The sequence below is a fragment of the Lissotriton helveticus genome, chromosome 2_2, assembly GCF_964261635.1.
Source record: "Lissotriton helveticus chromosome 2_2, aLisHel1.1, whole genome shotgun sequence".
Classification (NCBI taxonomy): Eukaryota; Metazoa; Chordata; class Amphibia; order Caudata; family Salamandridae; genus Lissotriton; species Lissotriton helveticus.
In genome coordinates, this window is record NC_136060.1 from 339,909,341 (window position 1) to 339,928,827 (window position 19,487).

The 19,487-nt window shown below is 42.8% G+C and overlaps 1 protein-coding gene across 1 annotated transcript in view; it reads right to left on the minus strand.

Moving 5' to 3' along the window:
- JAKMIP1 (janus kinase and microtubule interacting protein 1) overlaps positions 1–19,487 on the minus strand; it is a 1,395,482-nt gene that overhangs the window by 212,392 nt on the left and 1,163,603 nt on the right. Inside the window, 1 exon segment of the mRNA XM_078678490.1 lies at positions 10,003–10,104. Coding sequence (XP_078534616.1) covers positions 10,003–10,104 — 102 coding nt within the window.

Below are 19,487 nucleotides of genomic sequence, written 5' to 3' on the forward strand. Positions count from 1 at the left end.
TGGATTTTTTCAGTGAAATAAGTGGATTTGGCTAGGACTATTGTGGTTTTGTACTCCTGTAGAGTTTTTAAGTATTCCAATTTTTTCTCTTGGCTATAGTCAGAGCGCCAGCTCCGTTCTGCGCGCCGGCATTTAATCTTGATTGTTTTCACCTCAGCCGTGTACCATTGAGCGGTGACAAGCCGTTTCCTAGGTTTCTTAGATTCGAGTGGGGCCAGTTCGTTGACCGCCTCGGTAATCCACTTGTTGAAGTTGGAAGCCCAATCTTCGCTGTTGCCACATTCAAAGTCGGGGGGATTATTTCCCAGTGTCTCAGCAAGTAGGTTGGATTTAAGTTTTTTCCAAGGACGGGAGATTTCAGGAGGTGTATAACTTCTGCGCTGAGTTGTGGAATTTTTCATTTGTAAGTTAAAGAGGATGGCATTATGATCCGACCAGGGTATAGGAGTGATAGAAATGATTTTGATCGAATACCTATTAGAGAAGATCCCATCGAGGGTATGCCTTGCTGAGTGGGTGGGCTTGTCGATCAGTTGCTTCATATCAAAACTGAGAAGGTTGTCAATAAGAGTGGCTGAGTCAGGATCGTTATTTAACTCTAGGTGATAGTTGAAGTCACCTAGGATGGTATAAGAGACTGCGTCAAACGTGGTTTCTAGAAAAGTGTGTAGAGCTTTAGTGAAGGGAGTTCTGGGGCCGGGGGGACGGTACACTATCAGTCCCTCAAAGATCAGGTGATTGTTTTCTTTGATCTTAAAGGTCATGGCTTCGGCTTCTAAGTCTGGTTGGGGGCAGGTGGTTATTTTGAGGTGCGATCTGTAAATTATCGCAATACCTCCACCTATAGATCCTGTTCGATTCATGCATTCGACAGAATATCCTGCGGGCGTGGCGGTATTCCAGTCAGGTCCGGAGGCCTGAGATGCCCAGGTTTCTGTTAGAAACATGAGGTCAGTGCTGTGGTCGATGAGCAAGGCTTCAATCTCATGTTTATGCTTGGGCATAGACCTTACATTGAGTAATATGCATTTGAGAGACCTATTCCTATAAGACACTGTGTGAGAGCAGTTATCAGGAATGGTAGCCTGTAGCTGGTTACCAGCAGCAGGCTGTGAATTTTTGTCAAAGGGTGATTTAGGCAGGTTAGGAGTGGTATTCATTAGGATAACTGGTAATTGAAAGCCACAGGAGGGACACGTAGGGATGGTATCGATGTTCCTAAGATCAGTTTTAGTCGGGTGGTCGCAGCAGCGTAGATCAAACCTACATAGATCGAGTTTAGAGTATTGAAGGTTAGGAACACGGGCAGAATTTCCGGCACTAGGCGCAGAATCGGAGCGGACGGGCGCAGACGGGCTTGCCTTAGGCGTGCCCGCTGCGCTCGTCCGCTGCGCATCCGGTAATTGCACATGTCTTATAGGGGGGATGAGGCGAAGGGGGGGGGGCGTGGCTGACCGTCGTGGGCGTGGCCTGAGGGAGTCCCCGTCAGTGTCATCAGAGGAGATTGGGAGAGGCCGCGGCAGCGATAAATCCGCTACGCGGGAAGCTGATTCCGGTGCAGCTAAGGTCAGAGATGCCCAAAGAGCAGGACGATTTAATTTTAAAAGCAACACAAGTGAAATTACACAATTCGCTAAAAACAAGTATTAGAGGATCTATCTCCCGGCTGAGCCTCAGGAGGGTTGTATCTTTATCATGTATCATGATGAGGTGGTTTTCTCTTCACTGTATGGCCCGTTTAAGCATCTGGTTGGTTGTTCGACTGTGCAGTCTTTATCCCTACATTTTTACCTTTATGGGTTTTACCCTGACCTAGAGTAGTTAATTGATAGGACACCATTCAGTATATGTCAAATGTAGGAGCCGTTTCTGTTTACCTTTTTTTCCCTAGCAGATGTAGGCCGTTCTTAAAAGAAATGTGAAGCGAAATTAGTGCATGCTTGTATGCGTTAATTTTGTTCCTCATAATTATGAGATGTTTGTTTTTTTCATCCATTTTTAATAGGTGTGGGAGAACCAAACATGATTTTTCCACGTGATAAATCAAGCCGGCTGCAGCATTCAGTGTTTTCTGTTTTTACGTCCCGGCCGGAGATAGCAGCGCGCAGGCGCTGCTTTCGGCATCCGAGAGCTTCTTGGAATCAATACAGATTCCGAAGCTCTCGGAGGCGGAGTTGAAGCCCCGCCTGTCTTTTTAATTGGCTAGCGTCAGCTTCCATGCGAAACGATGGCTTTTGATTGTAAAGGAGGCTTCTTAGTCCCTCCTTGTTGCCGCCTTGTCTCCTTTTGGCCACGTCCACCGGGATTTGATCTTTTACCAGCGGCGTGACACTCTCCCCATCATTACTACCTACGCACTTTTTTCTTTGCATTCGGTTTTGGCAAAGTCAGCCGTGTGTTTACTTTCGCATTGCGCTTTCACTTAAAGTGAAAGCGCAATGTGAAAATAAACACGCGGCTGCCTTTGCGGTACTGCACTTGGTGTTCCAGTCTGCAAATTCTGCGGCAGTTGGAGGTTAACTGGTACGGTAACTGTACGACTAAGCGTGGCTCCGCTTCTGGGACACCACGCTCAGTTTATGTATTAATTTTTTTAAACTGTAAGAATGAGCGTGGCGCCCGCTTCTGGGACACCACACTCGCTGCTACAAACTTTACAATGCTCTGCGGTGAAGGACAGACTGCGCTACGATACCATTGTTTTTTAAATACATTTAAGTGAAAGCACCCCATATGGTGCATTCACTTTAATGGTGGCCACGCCCTTTTATTTAGATGCTGCTCGCCTTATTCAGCTTACAGCGAGCTATGTTCAAAGAAAGGGGCGTGGTCACCATTAAAGTGTAAGCTCCCCATGGGGAATTTCACAATTAAATTATTTCTTTCAGCGAACAATACACAGAACAGCAATGTTCCCAGGCCCCGGTGCACACATAGCTGGATAATGCGCGGCTCACAAGTGTGCACAAGCATCAGAAACAGTGTAAGATTGAACAGAGCTGCCAAAGTTCCAACTCAGTATTAAAAACAGAGGAGAAGGGACGTACTAAGCTGCAGAGATCACAAACACAAGCTTGTGCAGGAAGGCCCCGTATGAGTGTGCACCGAGAGTAACTGTAGCACAGAGGCGCAGTGTGCAGCGAGCCGACACAGCAGCCGGAGAGCAATGTGCAAGGAACAGCAGAGTTCTCAGGGAGTCCCTGAGCGCCGACTGTGCCAGCGAAAAGAACAGGAAGCAACTGCTTTAAAAAGCTCTTAAACGCCCGGCTACTGCCTTCTCGCACCGGTTGCCCTCCTGCTTATATACAGAGCACGGTGCTGTCTGCGCAGCTCTCCTCTCACACCAGTCGGACCTGGGACTAGTCGGGCTATCTGGATCTGCGCCACATACGGGATGGATCACCTGCCTGCATACAAGGCTGGACTGTTCCCATGAGGGACAGGGTCAAGGCTGATTTGCATATGGCCATGTCTGAACTGGGGTGGTGTGGAGTGCAAAAAAATGATGGATTTAGGCCCAGATCTCTGTACTGCGGTGAATGTATGACATTGTTCTGCATTCTGTCCATCAACTGTTGTTTTTGCATTTGTCACCCCGAGTGGGATGGGTATGCTCAGACGTGAGTCCCCGTGCTCTCCACACCACTGGAGTCAAGCTATCCTGGCTGATGACGGCTGATAGCCAGAAACCGGTCCTAGGATGCTTGATTCCGGTCCAGGGAAGACATGGCTTGGCAGTTCGGGCTGGACTGTTCCCATGAGGCACAGGGTCAGGGCTGATTTGCATATGGCCATGTCTGAACTGGGGTGGTGTGGAGTGCAAAACAATTATGGATTTAGGCCCAGATCTCTGTACTGGGGTGAATGTATGACATTTTTCTGCATTCTGTCCATCAACTGTTGTTTTTGCATTTGCATACAAGAGTGGTCGCTGGCTGGCCCCACCAGAGTGCAGCGCTCCTCTGCCCCCCTTGTCTAGGTGCCAAGGCACATGCCCTCTACACCAGCCATATCTACCTGCCCTCGTTCTCCCCAGCCCCTCCTTTAGCTGCCCACTTCTAAGCCCAGGTGTCCTTACCTGCCCCATCACTCAATGTACCTAAGTGACCCCCTCAGCCAGATGTAGCAACCCTCTCCAGCGTCTCTGCGACTCACCTTTCATTTGTGTGTCCCGGGGGTGTACCCTCTCCCCTCCTGCCCATTGTCGTGCTTAGCAGTCCCTTCCTACGCCCACTTGCACTTACCTGACGTCTTCGCCCAGGCAAACTTACCTGTTTCCAGCAAGCGGCCAGGCACATTTAGCTGCCCTGCTTTACCTCTGGCTCTCGGTGTGCCTAGCTGATTCCTTCACCCAGACGTAGTTACCTGCTTGCCTTCCGCCCCACAGGTGTGTTCGTCGCCCCCTTCCTCCGCCCAGGTGTACTAAACTACCCCTCCTTTCTCACCATCTCTTCTCTGCAGCCAGAAGTACACACCTGACCACTTTTACTCAGGTACACGCACCCTGTGCCTGGCTCGCCTTTCTAAACCTAAAGTGCACTCACCTGCCTCATATTCTTCCATGAGAGCTCTTGTCCCCACACACAAATGCTCTCTTTTCGCAGCCGAATGTGCCTGGTAGCGCTGACCCTGCACTCTGCATACTTATCTGCTGCCCACGGGTGCAAAGGTGTACTTACCTGTAACCACAGCACAAGGTGCATTCACCTGCCACTGGTGACGGGGTGCGAGTAGCTTCCTCCTGCTCCCAGGTGTACCGGTCCTTCCCCCCTCCAGCTCCCGGTGGTACCGAACCCCGTTTCCATAAATGCAGGCTCCCTCTCCCTGGGGATGCATGCCTTTATCCTGCTGCTCTTTGGCCTACTGGCCCTGCTCAAGATGTGCAGTTCCGCCGCCCCGCCTGCTGTACCCGCTGCTGCACTGGCTGTGCCACTCCTACCTGCCGCCCCTCCTGAGCATCGCCACCCTCAGCGCCGTCTGCTGCAGGGTCCTAGGCATGACAGGCCCCGGCATAGCGCTGCCCGTGGCCGGAAAGAGGGTGAGAGTCACGTGTATCTTATGCACCCAAGTTACTATTCTGAGTGGTCACCGATCAATGGCCAGTACCGCTGTTCGGTACTGTGAGGTTCGGCGCACTGCATGATGCCGCTGCTCTTTACTGTACTGCTCTGAGTACTCTACACTGCACAGCCAGAATGGCAACTCTCACTGTAAACCTGTGCACATCCCTTCCTACACAAGAAGTGCGCTGCCTATCACTTGAATTTGTGGCCTTTAACAACCATTACAGCCCTCAACAGTGGGCTATAGTTCTTCATTTTACTACAGTTTCAGGAGTGGCAATGAAGTGGTACAGCAGTCAACTGGTCTAATTTATATACTTCATGCTCTGCAGGTACTGCCCCAGCACTTTAGTTTGTGTACCGTTCACAACAAGGGTACAGAACCACAGCTGTTTAGTGCATCAGAGTTGCATTTTAGAATGTAGAATTATCGACAGATTTTCTTTGTACCTATGGAATTTCTCTAGGCTGGCACTCCCGGGCAGAGAAAGTACACACAAACCTACAAACAGGAGACATGTAAAATGGTTGGAGATAACAAGACAGGTTAGCAGTCCTGAGGTCAAAAACATACCAATGGATGGAAAGCTTTACAAAAGTTGCCATGTTTTAGGCTTCCCCACATTTGTGTGATACATTAAAAAAAATATATATCATATTGGAAAAGGTATCTATAAACAAATCAAAGGGAGTGAAGAGGTGCTGTAGAGCATGGGCTAACCATCGTCTGACACAGAACTTTACAAAAACCATAGAGGCCCAACTCAATTGGATCAATCTAAGAACCCTCCTGTTAACCTAGGGAAACAAGCATTTGCAAAGCTGTAGGTCTCGCATTTACGCAAGTTTGAGCTATTGGCATTGTAGATCACAATGCCTTTTATTTATATTTTACAGACAAAAACATAAATAAAAGGCGTTGTCATTTACAATGCCAGTAGCTCAAACTTTTGTAATTGCGAGTCCTATTGCATTGCAAATGCTTGTTTTTTACTCTCTCTCACTAGAACAAGCTTCACTTTCCCTTCCCTGTTCGGCCACAGCATACATTTCGAACCTGCTTAGAGCATTGGTCCACAACTGGATATGCCGATTGTGGATTAGCCAATTTACCATGCTTTAGGGGTAAAAGGACATGCACTGGGTGCAGGACAGCAGAACCCCTTGCGTAGGCTTAAAAAGCCAGTAGCATCAGTCCACTCAAAATGCTTGACCAAACAAAAAGAGGCACTTTCGCACACTCATCATATGTTTTCTACCAACAGATGAAGAATGTATTAAACAATACATACACCATCATTATCCGAGTGCCAAGAGAAGTTAGTTTCTATCTTGCCCTTCGCCAACCACTAAATCTATGAACTTCTTTTCTGTCACCTGAATACTATCATCACAGGTCCCTGACATCAAATTCCAGGAAATACAGTGACCTCAGATAGCATTGGCCCAATTCCACATTTTGTAATGTTCACCTTTAGTAGCTTTGGGGCATTGCTGGTTTGCTCCATTAATATCATTCTGATAATTGATCTGGGATTTAACGCAAAGAGTTTTTTTTCGCCTAGAAGAATTATGTTGAAACTAACCAGATTCATGCCAGCAGCTATACAATTCTCATGAACTACAAATGTGTTGGTAGGAAGTGCAGTGTAGACTCTGACACCCTTTTCCCAATCTAATCTGAATCCTTTACCTGATTATTATTTTGCCGACTTAAAAAAAAATATTCTCATTACTCGATCATTGTAGGCTGTATTCAAATCCGACTTCTTCACATACTTGTACAAAAAGCATTTTGTGGATGCACGCGCGGCTTGCATAAGATCAGACAGTGGGGATGCTCCTGTTCTCCAAATTGGAACAAGTAATTGGACTTTATGTAAAACTCCTCAGTGAATTGCAAACATCTCCGAGTTGCTCATCTTCAGCCCAGTTTGAAACCAAGGGATCTTATCAGGGATTTGATGAGTCCTCTGAACTTTAGGCCTGATTATGATCTTGGCGGACAGGGTTACTTTACTCCCTCACAAACATGATGGATATCCTGTCTGCCAAATTACAATCCTATGGAACTTGTAATATTGGCGGACTGGATATCCGTCATGTTTGTGATGGAGTAACCCTATCCCTAGCTCTTTGCTCAATAACATCTAAGATCTCTTTCAAAGGAAACTAAAACCTCCCATTGCGCTAACATTTTCTTAGTTATCCCTCCCCAAGACAGGAAGCATTTTATTACTGAATTGATTCTTTGCAACTCTCAGCGCCAGAGAGTCTTCAAATGGTAGCAATGCAACTCAGATCAACATATAAACTTGCATACACTCCAAACCTATAATTGTTCATATTGTAGAATGCTCAAGAAAAAGTCCCAGAGGCATCACATAGAAAGAGTTTCACGAGCACAAAAATTAACATAAAAGAGACAATATTATGTTTAGATAACAAAGTGTTTCCTCAGAGTTTGTTGTTTCACTGTGGCATTCCAGAAGTCTAACAAGCCTTAAAAATTCCCCAGGCTTGCACGCTGTAGGGAGTGAAACACGTGTTGGCTGGCTGCAGTTTGTTTATTTGCACTATATTTAAGGAGCACCAAAGGTTTACAAAAAAATAAATATGATAAATTCGAATATCAAGACATCAATTTATGTGATGTGAATAACCCATTTGGGCTTTTTTGATTCATACTCTACATATGACTAACCAACACCTTTGTTCAGTAAAAAGACACACGCCTGGACTTATGGCCTCTATTTATCAAAGTCAGTCCCCGTACACAAAGAATGGGTAAACGCTTTTGATACATCAGGCTCTGTATTACTCCAAGGTTACCTGACAAAAAGACCTTTTATCATCCACCCTGAGCACTTCTTTGGTAAATTCTTCCAGCAGCATAAGGAGAGACAGTGCATAGAGAGGTTTATATGTGCTTTCGCCAACCTCCCACAACAGACTTGCCAGAATGTCAAACCAAGCTATTCTAAAAGTTTCCATGTGGAATCCTTTAGTCACATGGGAAAGACAGAGTTCATGGTTTCCTGGTAGGGGGAAGCTAAAGGATGTATAGATCAACAGCAAGATGATAAATTGTTAACAATATAAAATTAATGTCACAGTAAATCAGGAGATTTAAAAGAAAACTCGAGTAAACAAGTTCATGAGTTCAGCCATCCCTTTCGAGTAGAAGTTCATGTATCTGATTCATAAAGCGTGAGTTTGCACTCGTATATGGTTTCATTCACAATTACAATTTTGTGAGTGTGGAAGCTTTTTATTTCTGAGTAGATACGCTTCCATAGGAAGTTGTGGGCTTTCCGGGGAGGGAGAGAGGCTGGTTGCCAAAGTAAGTGAACCTCTGTGCACTGACAAGTTGGTGGGATTTCACACACATTCGGCCACTGCAGTTCCACAATTAATCCCGTTAGTAACTTAGGGCCAGATGTACGAAAAAAGACTGGTCACCAATAGGGGCAGTAAAGTCTGCACATGCTACTTACAACAGTCTCTTTGATATATATACTACTAGTTTATGTGCCAAAACGTCCAGTCACGGTGAGTTGCAGAACACCTGCTTAATTAATATTAATTAGGCAGGTTGCTACTTGCTTCCCCCTGTTATAGGCTTCAAACACAAGGATGGTGGCCTGCAAGGAATCACAGGTAAGCAATGAGAATAACCCATCAAAAACCAAGGGGACAGGGATTTCTTAAAACCAAAAATAAAGAATGTTTTCTTCCAAGGTTGAAAATGTATTCAATCACCCATCAACGCATATTCCTCACTTCACTCTTATTAAGTGTTCCTTTCCTTACAACACAATAACAGGGCTGTAAACCGCATAAAGATCCAAAAATATTTGTTGAATAATAGGTTACAATTCATGAAAATATATTTAAACTCATTCAAGACAAAATATTAAATCACATTGAACAAACACCATCAAACCCGGAAGAAATGTTAAAACACAAGCTTGTTGATTCCGCTATTAGAGTTATATAACGATTACAAACAGTGACATACTCTATAGGCACTGCACAATTGTAGATGAATGACCAACTCATGATTACACTGTGACTTACATGTTGGATATGTACAACTCTAACAGCGGAATACATGCGCTTGTGTTTTAACATTTCTTCCTGGGTTCATAAATAGTAAAATAATAAAAGACAGGGGTGTTAAGAGAAGTATATCAGAATGATGGAGAATAAACGTATGGAATTCTATCCCAATGTTACTGTTTTTGGTTATCTATCTACTACGATTAATACAAATATTTGAATTAATAGAATACAGCGTTTACAATGTACCCTAGACAACACCAATGCATCAATCACTTAACACAGTGCCACAAAAAAAAATTCAATCAGCAGAACTTCAGAAGTTGTGATACCCTGGATGTATATATTTTAATATGAAGAACAGTTTTCCTCTTGAGCAGCACAGAACGGATGATATATTGGTTTGTTTGCATGTGGCGTTATCATGCTAGACAATCAGAAGTCTGTTTCATGTTTATAAAAAATTGGAAATCATAAAAAATTGAAAATTATAGGAAAGTTGCATTAAATAAATTACATCAATATTAAATGAAACAAGTAAAAGATGTGTAACTCAACACTCTTCTGGAAGAAAGACCAATGGTGAAGAGATTAATGTGAAGGTTTTACAGATGTTTTTTGGCTAGAACTATTGCATTCTCATGAGAAGATTAACATATATTAACAGGTCGAAGTCATGCCACAGACCACAATGGATATTTGTGCTACAGTTTACAACATTTGGAATGCTTAACACAACAGCTGAGGGATGATTTCAGTAAACCAAAAAAAAATGATCGCTTCTGAATGGCTAATGAAAGTCTACGATGACTGTATTTGGTGACTGATTAAACAACACATGAAACCCAAGGCAAGGGCTAAGTGAAGCTGCATCTACCTTTATTCCTTCCTGATGACAGAAAAGTTGAAGGGCACTTCCATTATTTTCTGGAAAGGCTGCTATATGGAGGTTAAATGCTGGAGACCTTCGTTCTCTCTCCTGAGAAAAGAGGTTTTTATTTGTATATTTTTACCTGTGCAACACAACTGTCCATATGCCAACATATACTTAGAAGGTACATTCATTAAACAATGTTAATTATTTTACCTATATATTCACTCTGAGTAGAACACATTTCAACAATGCTGACATTTATATATGAAATAGCTTATTGCAATTACCAGAAATTCAGCTTTTTGATTTGTTGTCTAATACTTTAGAAGCACTCAGTCCTCTATATTTTCACTATGACATATGCTCACCTAAAAGCCACAATAACAATAAATATATGTGAATCCGTCACTGACCACAGATACTGACAATAACTTGACAAAATGCACGACACGATTCATAGCTCCAAATAATAAACAGTTATCATGCTCGATGCTGTCAAGATTATATTTTAATAATTCCCTTTCCTCCACGCTAGCTCATGATCAAGACCATCCGCAGTGAGGATCAGTCAGGGGTGGGGAAAACAATGTTTGGACTGTGATACTCTGGTATTTTGAGTAGCTTGTGCACGCTGACCAGTCCCCATCTGCATGTGTTCTGGCCTACAGATGGAAAACAACTTTGGTTAACGTTGCCATACTTTGGTCAGGCAATTGAATTGGGTGCCGTTGTGTACAAAGCTCAGTTACTGACAAAAAAGTAAAGGAAATATGTTTGCCACTTAAAACTAAAAGACATACTGTAGTGTTTACATAAATACATGCGCTCATACAAGCGCGAGTTCAAGCGCGTTCTCTCGCGCTTGACTCGTGCTCACCTTCATTCCAGATGCACAATGACAGTACGCTAAACGCGCAAATGTTTATATATAAATACACCTCGTGACATGTTATTACTTAAATGTAAAGGTCTCGCTATGTCATACAGTTGTAACATGTATTGTACAGTATAACTGTCACTGTGGACAGTTACCGTTTACTTTATGGAGCTTGCAGTTGTGCTCAGGGAATGCTCCTTACTTTACCAATAAACTTGGTGTTTTAATCGTAATCCTTGTGGAGTTTTACTCAACAATAATTTTTGTTGTTTTTTATCTGTGTTTTTTTATTTTTTTTTATTTTCAATCTATAAGGAGGGAAGGTGTGTAGTGTTTACATAAATACATGCGCTCATACAAGCGCGAGTTCAAGCGCGTTCTCTCGCGCTTGACTCGTGCTCACCTTCATTCCAGATGCACAATGACAGTACGCTACTCGCGCAAATGTTTATATATAAATACACCTCGTGACATGTTATTACTTAAATGTAAAGGTCTCGCTATGTCATACAGTTGTAACATGTATTGTACAGTATAACTGTCACTGTGGACAGTTACCGTTTACTTTATGGAGCTTGCAGTTGTGCTCAGGGAATGCTCCTTACTTTACCAATAAACTTGGTGTTTTAATCGTAATCCTTGTGGAGTTTTACTCAACACATACCCCATGTTTCTACAGCAATTTGACAAGGCCTGCCTTTACCAGTGCACAGTAGATAAACAAATCATAACTGCTGGTAGAAAATTACACAAACTTTAAATGAAAAATATAATGTGAAGAATGGCAACAAAAAAGTGATGTTATATTTATGTGTTTATGTATCCATGCTTTAAAGTTTGTAATATTGCCTGCCAGAAACGTAGTAACAGTATTCATAAAGTGCTGAGCTCATTTGACTCCCTGGACACCTGTGGTTTACACAAGACTCCAATGCTGCAGGACTCAACTCCTTGGGCTGAGTGAGTCCACTCTGTGGCTTCAAAGGTCAGCCACTCTAAGGATACAGGAAGCGAGGGAATCTTACTTTCACACACAACTGGTCACTTTTCCCTGTGAAATGAAACACACAACTCTAGGTTTCTTTGAGTAGGGAGGGGAGTCTTACATCTGACGAGCGGAACCTGTCACGGAATGAGATAGAAAGCAGATTGTACATGGGAGGCAAAGGCTTTCTTTGAATCCTGGGAACAACAGTGATATGCATGCCGCAGGTTTTAATCCTGGAAAACCCCACTCAGATTTGCAACGTTCTGAGAACAATAAAATGAGTACCAGTTTTCTTTTGGATACTTTAATTGTGCTATGCAAATAACAGATTATTATAACTTTAAGGATAATCAGTAACATTCAGGCAAGAATTGGGAGATTGCAAAGGCCAGGTTTCGTTCTTTTGCCCGGATTGTACAGGATTCATACTTCCGACTCATTTTTTCACCATTGTCGTTTGTTTGGAGGTTTTTTCTAGGACGCCCCCTCTCTTCTGTTAACAACTGGTGAATGGATCCAGACTGAATGACCCATTTAAATGTGCTGGCCAGGACTCTTTCAAGCTGTTGTCTGGCCTTTTATAGGCCTGTTCCATCTAGTCTTCCTTTACCTCTCAGTACTGGGGGGTACGGGTGTGCACTCACTCAGCTTGCCAGATGAGTGAAAGACCACCAGGACACTGCACTGGCAGGGTTGCGGGTAGACTAGGAAGAAGGGGAAACTGCTGACCATTAAATAAGATGTGGGCATCGCTTCACCCACTGCACTCCACTTTAATCTACCGCCAAACTTCCCATTGCTCTTGAGCCTCCATCATGTCGAGACCTTCAATCTCCCTTTTTCATCCAGATTTTGCAAGCTGTGTGGTACTGCTGTCCTGTCGTACTCATCCACAATTTGCAAGCATGTGGCAGTGCTTGTCTGTCATGCTTTTGTTGTTTGATGGCTCATCAGACTTCCACGTCTGTTTGTGATTTACACTGTGTTAAGGCAACTTGCACTTGTGGAGACTCTGAAAGTCTGTGTAAATACACAAGGATATTTTTGCTTTCCCTTCTCCTTTGTACTAATTACGAAGGTGGGAGTAACTCCACCTAGAAAAGAAAGAAAAGAGGCAAATACAATTCGGCATAGTTACAATGAAATGTCGGAGTGTGGTGTTGGGCCAAATTTGGCAACGCTGCGTTCCAGCATTTCCAAAAAGCAGGGATGCATAGTATTTACAACAATACACCATACCCTTGTGTTGCTTTCCCTAGCGCTGGTGCTATAATTAGATGCATAGCGCCAACATAGAAACCCTTGCACCATAGTGCAAGTGTGCCTGTGTTGCAGGGAATGATATGTTTATGTGCATTAAGGTGTCCGTTCCTGCATATAAACTATCAATAATGGTGATTTGCTACTTCTATGTTTGCTTCAATCATTATTTAATGATTGTTGATGTGCATGAATTGATACCTTCCTGCACATAAACAATCATTAAAGGCGTTTTGCTCTTTCTATGTATGCTGCATAATGCAGCACACATAGAAAAAGCGAAAACGAGGAGAAATAAAAGTATTTTTCTGTGTTGCGTCATTCTAACACCTGCTCTTGCATGGTGTTAGTTTATGTGCAACCTCAGATTTACACATCCATGTATATCTGGGGCAGCGTCAAAAGGCAATGGGTGTTGCGATGGGAGACCCAAAGCAACACGCATTGCACGCCACTTTCACACAAAGTGATGAATGTAAGGGTGCCGTATTCACAAGGCTAAATAACAACAAAAAATGACAATACTGCAACTTACTTTTTCACACCCAAATTATCTACCACTAATTGAGTTGAAACAAAAAGTGGGGTGGACTACTTTTTTGTCCAATTAAATCAGGAGTCTATTTATTCAACTTCATGCATATTTAGAAAAATAATTTTTCACTTTTTACATTTTCTGGTAGCAACAATGATACAATTAAAATATACAAAAATGCAAATCCAAAAAACCTCAATAACATTTTCACATTCTACTGTGCACTTTACATACTTTCATTCATGCCCACTCTACACATTCATCCAACACAAAACAAAAATATTTACACTAGTTCAGATTTTTATATATATATACACAACATTCCTTAGTCGCCATAAAGATAAACATTCCGACACAGTTTCTTTTTTGTGTAGTCAAATTTAAACACTTTTCTTTTGCAAGGCTTTTTATGGCTGAGAAGGGGGGTCTACGCGTTTCGAACTCTAAACAGTTATAGAGTTCTCATCAGGACCAAAAAGACAAGCTGTGGGGGAAAATAAGAAATAACCTAATTAGTCTCATTTTTATTATTCAATTTAGCTGCCACACCTCTTGGATCAGCTATAGCCTCTCTTACCTCGATTGAGACTTGTTTGAAAACCAGATTAAATCTGCCGTGGATTACTGAAAAGATGGAAAATAGAACTACTCGTTACCCTTTAGACACACACCAGACTTCTCTCTAGAAACAACTAAACTACGTCTACAACACCAAACCAGGTTTAAATACCACTTACATTTGTTTCCTGAGGTCTGGATCTTTAATTTGGGCAGGACGGATTGTTTGTGATATCGTGACACTAAGATTTAAAAGACATGTGTCGGTTGGGTAAATATCGTTGGTGATAGATAAAGTTTATTAAAAAGGAACATTTTGTTGAATGCACTTACTTCGGGGCACAGTCAGGCTTGGCGTGTATCATTTATTCAGGTCCCTCGTGCTTATGCGCGCTATGGGGTGAAACAATACACCGGTTTCAGAAATTGTTCTCAACACGTTTGGGTTATTAAGCAAGCGGAGTCTTCTTTCGGTTCTTACCTTAAAGCGCGGCTGGGACCGCTGTTTATAGTCCGTCCGCCCAGAGAATCCTTGTTTTTGCAACGCCTTCGGTTGTTCAGGCGGAAGGGTTTCTAGCATTTTTAACTTCCCGTATTTTTGTATCTGGGAGCATGGGAGTTGTAGTACTGCCCCTGGTGCTCATGGGGGGTGTAGTGTCTGCATTTTACTATACGCGATACGCGGGTGAGGCGGGGACCAGTATTTTAATTAACGTCGGAGCCGCGGGGCGATGTAGTAATTTAGGCGTTTCTTTTGTCTGTATCCACGGCCACGATTACCTGCCTTCTGATGGGTTGTATTCAATTTGGGATGAGCCATTACGCTCTGTGTGCATGTAATTTACTACCAGAGGGGGCCTACATAAAGCCTTATGGTGGTGTTATTGCAAGTGTCACAGGCTCTCTGCGGAGTTTTGGTATATTCAGTTTTAACATTTGGCATATCATTGTGTTCTTAAGATTAGCTGAGCTTGTAAATTTCAGACAATTCATTAAGTCCATTCGTTGTACTATTATATTTGACAATGAGCATTGCCTCCCTTCTTGATAGTTTCAGGTCCAGGTCTCCTCCCCTTTGATCTTTTTCCACTTTAGATATGACTGTCCACAGCAGATCAGATTCTTTGTGTTTTTTTAAACGCCATTAGTTTACCAGTGGTGCTGTATGAACATTATTTTTAATCCTTGACTTGTGCTGGGTGATGCGTGCCCTCACTTTCTGGTTGGTTTTACCTATATACAACATTGTGCATGGGCAAATAATCCCATATATCACATATCTCGATTTGCAGTTTGTGAATGTATTATGCTTCAAGTAGATGTTCTGGTGTTCAAAGATGTTTCCTTCCTTTGTAGAGGGGCAGCATATACAGGTCCCACATTTTCGGTGACCTTGTGTCGTGTATTTCTATAGGTTCTGATTCGATCCCCCTATTCCTGACCCTATTCTGGTTAAACTTACTAGCTAGTTAACTAACAGTCAGCCCATGAGGCAAGAAATCCCCCATGATGCAGATACCGTTATCTGACGCAGTCACACTACGGCACAGGAACGTGTTATCTGATTAGGTCATAACGCTTGAGATCTAATTAGACAAGCGATATTCCTCCAGCCCCTGATAAGGCATACGACGTTCTCATAACAAATCAAACCTATGACAACCTGGATAATCCGTGCGGCCATTGTTTTGATTTCACAGAGAACTTTAGTAAAGAATGTGCTAACGAGCAAGTCGTATGACATCTTTATTGACGTACCTATGTCCATCCTTACGTCAATCTCGGCACCTTTAAGGTATAAATATTGCCGACCTTGCCCTATGCAAACACACGCGTGGTGACAAGACGGAGCAGCCATACTTGCCGAAGCCGAGAGCAGAAGCAGACCCCGCAGGCAGCAGCCCCGCCTTCCTGACGCGCTGAGAGACGCGCTGCTATCTCAAGCCGAGAGACCCAGCACCGGCGCTTCTGGGCAGCCCTCGCAGGCAGCCTGGAATATCGAGAGCAGAGAAAGAGATACCATTCCTCATTCATCCTAAATTCCAGGTACAGAACTGAATAACCCCTCCTAGAGAATTCTTTAGTTATTCACTTGGCAAAAACAAACTTAAACTAAACTGTAACTTTCTATTCCCGCCCACGCATTAGACTTAGGTCAGGTACACGGGGTAGGCGTATTTAGAAACACCAGTTGAGTACGTTTAGTCAAATGTATATGTGTATGTAAATATATTTTAATCATTTTAAACATCATATGGCTCAGAAACCATATCAATGTTTTTACAGTATTATTTTATACTATTGCTTCTAATGTATGCACTTTACTTAACTATAAGTATTGCAATAATATCGATCCATTTCTCTTGTACGAGAAAAGAGACTGATCAATAAATAACATCTTTTATTGAACACGCCCGTCTCTTCCTTTTCTCTACATTCTGATGAGACTAAGAATGCACGTACTGACTGAGTAAAATAATTGCCTTGTGCTCACACGACTCTCGAGATTGACTCTTGATTAGGGGAGAGCAAAGTTGTCATGTTCTATGGTTGTCAGAAACTAAATCCCTTCTTGTCTAATCAGGGAAGTTAATCCTTCCTTGAACATTCGAGAAAGTTTCTAGCGAACTCTGAGCTTAGCTGGCAAACCCAAAAATTAAGTCTAGTTTCGACAGTAGTAGACCTAGTTAACGTCTGGCCTAGGCCTTTTACTGCTGTAGGTACTATTCCAATGCGCAGAGCCTATTGGGAAAATAGGAGCTACACTACATGGCGCCCAACGTGTTTGGAAAGGGCGATAAAACTAACGTAAGTCATTTAGAGTAACTCAGTCGTGCTTTCTCACTCAGACCCCTTTTCCCAAATACTCCAAAGACGTCTGGAGTGGGTGAAAGGTTATATCCTCCAAAACCTCGCAGGAGGGAACTCCTATGTATGGTTCTTGGTCTAGTCAACGTTGAAGGATAAAACAGTTCCAAAATATTGTGCACCTAATCTTTGTTCCATAAAGAAACCTGATCTGCAAACAAACATAATACCATCCTGTCTGTAAAATGGCAGAGAGTGATGGAGAAAGAGAGGCAATTAGATTAGCTACTGAAATAGCAGATGCTGATGCTACCATGCAAACAGCAGACCCGGATATAATACTCATCCAGGTCGCCAAAAGGAGATCTATAACCTTAAAACTTATAGAAAATGGACTGACACCTAGAGGTGGCACAGTCATATTCGTAATTGAGGCACACGAATATCGGCAGACAGAGGTATACTATACATGGATACATTTTCCAGCAGCTAATACTATAACAAAGTACTTCCACTATTACAAAGTAGAGGAACCTCCTAATGAGTACACCCCTTTCGAGGAGGTGGAAGTACCACTCAAATTCCAAGAGCATTTGCTCTTATTTGATGGCGCCCTAAAACATAATAATCACATTACGAGGCTCGGTCCTTTAGGAAGACCAGGAGCAACGTGGCCGGTCTTAGCCGGATACACACCACATCCAGACATCGACGAGATGACTGCACCAGAGCTATTAATACAGCTAAAACAACTACTAAAAATTCACAGACAATTAGTTCAGTATGTAATGCGGACTTCAACAATTCAGCCAGCGATTAAAATTCCACAGCTGACCCCTCACCAGGGGAACACAAATAAAATCACACCACAGAACATCCAATCCTGCCTAGGTAAAGTTCCAGCTAAACGGGAACAGATACCATTCTGGTTGGCACAGAAAATCACCCAAATAGAGGCGGTGTTTCCTGACACCACCCCATTAGAAAAGCACAGGATTCTGACTATATGTCTCCCAATGGGAATCGCACCACACATTGAGGACTGTGACACTTGGGGTACGGTCTTTGCTTCAATCTACACAAAAACGCACGGTGTTCCATCCATTTCGGTAATACCAGATGTGCTAAAACAAATTCAAGATGAATACGGTCCAGAACCTGCTTTAACTCTTGGTATGAAATTACTGAAAGACTTCAAGCAGGTCTCGGCTATATTACTAGCCAACATAAAGGGTGAAGCAGCAAACGTGGCGATCCGCCAGAGGTTAAAAGAGACAGATATAGCAGACCAACCAGCTGAAATTGCCAGAATCATAGAAAAATCCTATGAAGAACTAGGCAGAGATAGTCTAGGTGGAATACCAGTAAAACCGCAACTGACTACAAGTCCAGAAAAAATATTTTTTAATAATAATTCACCAAAAAAGAACTGGGATGGAAATAAACAATCCAATCCTAAAGAAAAGAAATTCCAGTCCAGAGGAAGGTCTCCTAGGCGAAGAGAGAAATCTCCAAACCCGAGACAAAGGTCACCTCAGAGTGAACCCTCTGGGAATAGATATAACCTTAGAAATAGGGATAATATTAAAAAACCTGATAGATATCAAGACATTGATACACGTCCGTCTCAATCTTTTCAGAATTCCTCGCAGAAATCGGAAAGAAGAGGACGATCAGAAGAGCACGCCAAGTCCAAAGACAAGGAACCTGCTCAACTGAAAAAGAAATCACAATTTCCAAAAAAGAAGGTAGCCAGTATCAAGGTAGTTAACAATGCCGAGAATACTGAGGACACAACTGAAAAACGGAGAATGGGCTCAGACAATGCTAGACAGCGCAGCAGAGGTGAGCATAGCTCGCAAAGTCCGTATGAATCATCTGGAGACAGTGGACACGAATGAATACCTTCAAGTGGAAACTGCAGATACCAGAGTTAGCAAGCCCCACAAAATATACGAGATAACATTACGTATAGAGGGAGATAAGACTAGGAAAATAAGGGGACTATTTTGGGATAACCTCTCCAAAGGCTATGACATCCTTCTAGCTGAAAAAGACTGGCCACCGGAGTTTGTCAGGGAGTGCCCTCATGGCGAAGAAGTAATTATGCCTGCCTTCTCGAATCAAATCCCGATTCATAAAAAATATACACTTGCTAGAAAGTGGGCAGTGGCCTTAGCACCTGCTTTATATAAAAATCATGTAGGATGGGATGAGGATTCTCCTCCTCACAAAATCCAGTTAAAATCACAACCTACTGCACAAAGGCAGTACCCAATTAAGCAAGAAGCTAAAAAACAAGTAAATGAAATACTAGATCAGCTAGAATACCAGGGGGTGATTGAAACTTGCACCTCACAAATGAACAATCCTTTGTTTCCGGTCTCCAAACCAGACAATTCGTACCGTCTAGTTTTGGATTACCGACACCTTAACACATGTTGCAAAACTTTTGCAGTGCA